The following is a 5,800-nucleotide window of genomic DNA, read 5'->3' as shown; positions in this document are numbered from 1 at the left end:
TCCTAACGAAACTAAATAATTTTTCGTTAGAATTAAATTACCGGTGCACAAGGCACCAAATTTTTACTTGGACACGGCCAAGATTTTAAATATGAAATAATCTCATATTTTGAGATTTAATTTCAATACCCCTTTAACCCCCCTACGGAAAATAAATAAATGAATGCAAGAGAAAAATATAGATCCGAAAATCGCTGAATCGGGAATCGAACCCGAGACCTTTCGCTTGCCGGGCGACTGCTCTTCCAGCTGAGCTATTCAGATCCTTTCGATTCTATACTTTTCTCTGTTATATATATTAATGTTGGTAAACAAACGCATTTTTTAAGCCAGCGTGTATCAAATATAAGAGTTTTAACAAGGCTCTGTAATATAAATATAAATTTAACGTATAAGACGGGCAACAAGAGCCAAATCGCGGATGACAATGCGTTATCCTAACGAAACTAAATAATTTTTCGTTAGAATTAAATGATTAATCAATTTTTTAAATCTTAAATTTCTCTCTTAAAGTCCTATTGTAGACGACATATAAGGTTGGTCAATGACACCTGTTTTATTTTTTAGAAGAATGACTGTGATTAGCCTACCTCAAAACGGAAGTTACTAAATTCAATTAAGTTTGACGTGTAAACGTAATCAATGTAGGACACATGCACATCACACACTGACAGTATTTTTACAAACCTTGACATGCCTGAGCGAAGCGACTGTCCCGCAATTTACAGCCCCCTCGTTGTCCACTTTTTCCATTTAGAGTGAGGTGTGATGAAACCTCCTTGTCTTCTGGAAATACGCTGCGAAAATATTCCGCGGCGCAATCTATTGGATTGTCTTGTCCAAGATAAATGAAATATCCCACCTAATACAACATTTTTAATAAAGTGAAAAAATTACTATATATATTTGTGTTAGAAAATATTATATTTAAAAATATATTCTTACCAAATCATTATAAATCTCTTCATCAACTTTTTCGAAGGCCAAGAAATCGTCCACGGTTTTAAATGAGACCTCCTGTGGCTTTGTTGGTCTCTTAATTGTAGATTGTTTCAATAATCTTTTTATAGTTTTTGCATTTTCACTGTAAAAAAAATAAAATTATGTAATTAATGTATTTATAAATATTCAGTTTTGCTTGCTATTCTTTAATAAAATCATTAATATATTTACTCGGTTTTATTTTTTATAGAAATTTGTCGTTTTTCCATTCGACGTAGTTGATCCATAATGATTCTAAAATGAAATTTAATGTCTTTATTGGTGCACATAAATGACTATTTTTATTGTAATTATTTTTAAAACTTACTTTAGAGACTGCATTATTTCCTTTTCTTTTATCAATTCTTCTCTATGTGTGGACAGGCGATGGCTGCGTACATCATGAACAAATGATCCTGATCGTGTTTATTTACTGTTTATTTGTGTAGCGGAATTGCGACCGCTCAAGTAAGTGAGATCTATATATATACAAGAATAAATACCGCAGGCTTATTGGCGGACGATATTCGTCTCGGTTTCTTTTACGCGCGATCGCGGCGAAGTATACATATCCGCTTATCTCCTGCGGAACGCTATGAAGCGGGTAGTCGATTTATTTGTTTATCGAAAGAAAGGACCGACCAGCGGAAATCGGCGACCCTTTGATTTTTGAGTATACGAATGACGAGCTCGACGCTCGTCAAGCAGTACTCAGCTCAGCCTAGTCGAATAAAGATTGCGTCCCGGTGTAACCCTCGGCCCAAATAAAGAAGATATTATACTTATGTTTTACGTTTACCTCGTACCTAAGTTTCCCTTTCCTTTTCTCCCGTAATTATCTCTTACAGTGGTTTGAATGATGATTGAATGTTTTGCGTGAATGATTGTATAGATGCTGATGAAGACGAAAGTGACAATGTTTGTTTATTGTTTGTTTGTTGTGATGGTGGTTTGAATGATGGCTGGACTTTTTGCGTGAATGATTGTATAGATGCTGATGAAAACGAGAGTGATAATGTTTGTTTGCGTACTGATGTAATGTCTTGTGCGGATAATTGAGTGGTTACTGAAGGTGAATGTGATACAATAGATCTATGTTGTAATGGTGCTGATGGAGAAGGCATGTGTTTATTTGAGTGTTGTGATAAAAATGATGATGATGGAACATGCAAGGATGATGATACTGGAGATTGTGAATGATACTTTGATGATGCTGAGGCTGCTTGTTTTTGTGTATTTTTGTGAAGTGTAGTTATGTTAGGTTTGTGTATGTGTTTTGTGCGGTATTTTTTGATGTCCTTGTTGAATAATTGTAATGCTTTAAACGCTGTCTTCCCTTTGGTGTCCATTCCTTTTCCTCTTCCTCGTCCTCGTTCTTGACTCATCTTGAAAAAATCCTCCGCACACGCTCTTCCATAATCAATGCATTACATTGCATTCATTGATCGTAAATTTAAACCCGCATATAAACTTGAATCGACAAGAAAAAACGTAAAATAATGTTCCGTTTTTGTTTGTACGTTGAAGTAAGAGTTTATGTATGGATTTAAAGGCTTTAGAGAGAATGCACCTACTGAAATTAGAACTGATATTTCTAACTTACCTAATGATGTTCCTAATCCATAGTATGTAGAATGACTATGATTTCTTTAAAAGTAATGACAGAAATTTGGGATTAAAATAATATTCCTAATCCATAGTGTGTAGAATAACTGCAACTACTCAGACATCAGTAATAGGATCTATATGCTCTTCAATGTGCCAATAAGGTATACGGAAACACTTATTCTGCACTTCATTCAAATCTATTATAATAATTTCATCAGATAATGAAGAACATCGAAAGATACCTACTGATGAAGACAATGACAAACCAATATCATAAAAATCTTCAACTCTACAAAACTCTTTAACCGCTAAATGATAATGATCACGCAAGAAAATAATGCTCTGAACAAGACAAATCTTTAAATTTTTTTAATATTATTGTATTATCCCGATACTTTACTGATATACGAAATTTTCCTGTGTCTAAGATCTGAAACTGGCGATTATGTAAGAAAATATTAAAAACTATAAGACTAATCCAAGGTCTACTGGAATGCATTACTTTATTTGTATAATTATTTACAATATTTTGTGTGATTTGTAAATTTTCATGTCGCCTATTTACAATCTATTGCAAATGTTGATGAGGTTTATGGCAAGCTTTACGGAAATACATCATATTGTTTTCGTATGGAAACATAGACAATTCATTTAATAAGCCAAAACGTCTAACGTCATCTGCGAGATGTAAAAGGTAATGAGTAATGTATGAGAGAAATTCTGGACCATATCTTCTGCTCTATTTACAAAAATGTTTAATGCTGTAGATGCAAAATCAAGACGGTCTTCTGATAAGAAAGAACTAAGCAAAACTCGAATCGCGGAATGGAATTAAAAAAAATGTTTGTATGCAGTAAGGTTTATAAGTCCGTAATAAATATATAGAGGCAGTATATAGAAGAAATTGACGATTTTCCGTGGCCTTAAACCCTCCATATTTTTTCATTAATTGAGGTTTTCGTGAAAATTTCTTAGGGATGTAATTTGCAACTTGTAAACGTGCGGTCATAATTTCAAGTGATCTAACAGAAAATTTTAAACTTGAATTATATTTTCCATCGACAAGAACACTATTTATTTTGGAAACAACACCAAGACAAACAATGTGCATGTAATCAAAAACCGTTTGGGTTACCAATCCCATCCCTAAAGGAAGCAGAGCAGATTCTGACTCAGTATGATGTTCTCCATCAATGTTATTTCTGTATTCTTCATCTGTACGGGGCCTATGCTGAATACCACGATAAGCTACGCATCCACGACGAAGCCAATTTCCCCGAATCCAACATTTTAAACACGTAAATAGACTACCGTGACCTTTATGACCCAAAACAAAAGCTCGCGCAGGAGAATCAGCTATAAAACATCTTAATTGAACTATTTTTAATAGTTGATTACGGAAAGCAATTCCTCCACGATTTAATATATCTCGAACTTCATCTACAAAATTCTAAAATAATTCTTTCGCGTTATTTGGTTTCAATGTACCTCGCCAAACACCTACAATTTCAGGTTTACTTCGCGGAATATTTGCAATTCTAATTTGTATCGGCCACATTTGAATTTTGCCCTGCCCATCTAATGTCGCACCATCTGTACTATTATTAAAGTGTCAAGTGGAATCAGATCCGGAGAAATTTGCTCAAGAATGGAAAGAATTCCTGCCTCAAACCCTAAATGAAGATATTCACCTCCTGCAATGTTAAATGTGAGATGCGTGATCCGTGAAGTTTTTAAAAGCGTTCTACGATCTTTTGGCAATGTGGATAAACAAGAATGTGTTTGAACTATTTGTAAAACAGCATTTGCTTATGCATGAGACATATTACTACGTACGAAGACTTTAGCAAGGCGTTCTTGAAAATTATCGCGAGTATTTTGAGGTTCAGTATCTAATGCATCATCACTATCTGAAGTAGATTTAGCAGCATCTGAAGAACTTGATGCGTCATCAAATTGCATATCATCAGATGATGCATTAGAATAAAATGCAATTTCCTCATTTCCTGGCTGACTAGATTCCGCAAGAATTTGACCTTCCTCAACAAAGTCTGAATCGACTCTAGCACTGGCAATCTTTAAATTCTCCTGTAGCAATTCATTACGCGCATCTTTTTCTAATTTTTCTAAACGACGACGATAAACTGTAGATAATATGGTAAATAAAAAGGCTTGCGACTGCTCATTTTATTAAACAAAACATATTGAAATAAAATATAAACGGAAAAAACGAATAAAAATGATAATGAGATCATAGAAAGATGAGATCTATAGAAATAAAGAAAAACAAAAGTTTGTAATCCACTTAAAATTTTAAAATATGTAACTTAAACAGAAAAATACTGTACAAATTACACAAACCTCGTCCCTTATTTATTGTAAGTAATATCTCAGCCAGCAATCTAACCTGTGAATTAAGAAAAAAAATAATAGTGTATGGTATTGTATAAAATGATTGAAAATACATAGAAATAAATAAACATACTTGTGTGCTAGTGTATTTGGAGACCACAGCTGGCTAGAAAAATTGAAAAATATATTACTATTAAATAATAATATTAATAATAATATTTACACGTACTTAGCCAGTGATGCTATTCTCGCAGATGGTTTGTTCTCTACATCAACCAAATCTAAATTATTGTAATCATTTTTATTTAGCTCAGCTGGCAAGCAAAAGCTTTCCTCAAAGACATTCTTTTCACTATTATCTTTTTTTCAGAGCATTATTTGTACTATTATTTCTAACCAATGATTTATCATTCCTACATTTCTACAATTAAATGCAATTAATAATTATAATAATTAATATATTACTTAAATACGTAATATATTTTAATTTCATTTATTTAATATGTTAAATATATAATAGCTAATATCAGAAATGCTCACAAATGCAACCACAAAATTAAAATGCAATTCCTTAATCCGTATTGGTGGGCGATTTATGTCCGTGTAATTTCTAAAAATATTATTTTTCTACTTCACATATTTGCAAGAACAATATATTTAAGTAAATTATTTTTCAAATTTATTATTCTAGTCTTTATTTAGAAAGATCAAAGAAGATGTATGAATTTAAAAAAATTTTTTAAAACACTTTTACTAATTAATAAAATGCATCAAAAATAATTGACCCACCTGTATGGTGTCTATAGGTGCCAAAAATAACAATACGGAGTAAGGGTTAATAATTAGTTTTTTACGTGAA

General features: G+C 32.5%; 1 protein-coding gene across 1 annotated transcript; it reads right to left on the bottom strand.

Moving 5' to 3' along the window:
• Positions 1-822: 822 nt before the first annotated feature.
• On the bottom strand, positions 823-1,323 carry LOC146724399 (uncharacterized). Its single transcript, XM_085479945.1, has 4 exons — positions 1,310-1,323; positions 1,174-1,236; positions 947-1,084; positions 823-862 (listed from the first exon to the last, which is right to left on the bottom strand). The coding sequence occupies exons 1-4, from the start codon at positions 1,321-1,323 to the stop codon at positions 823-825; spliced, it is 255 nt and encodes an 84-aa protein (XP_085336071.1).
• Positions 1,324-5,800: the final 4,477 nt, after the last annotated feature.

The sequence above is a fragment of the Nylanderia fulva genome, unplaced genomic scaffold (genome assembly GCF_048542155.1).
Source record: "Nylanderia fulva isolate GAGA-0341 unplaced genomic scaffold, ASM4854215v1 Scaffold134, whole genome shotgun sequence".
NCBI lineage: Eukaryota > Metazoa > Arthropoda > Insecta > Hymenoptera > Formicidae > Nylanderia > Nylanderia fulva.
Note: the sequence above shows the minus strand (reverse complement) of the source record. Positions and strands in the feature narration are given on the sequence as shown.

What these genes read in the sequence shown, in the direction of transcription:
- LOC146724399 (XM_085479945.1), bottom strand. An exon ending in TCTATAAAAAATAAAACCGA is followed by an intron (nt 1,085 to 1,173) that starts GTAAATATATTA and finishes TTTTTTTTACAG; the next exon opens with TGAAAATGCAAAAACTATAA. An exon ending in GAAGAGATTTATAATGATTT is followed by an intron (nt 863 to 946) that starts GGTAAGAATATA and finishes ATGTTGTATTAG; the next exon opens with GTGGGATATTTCATTTATCT.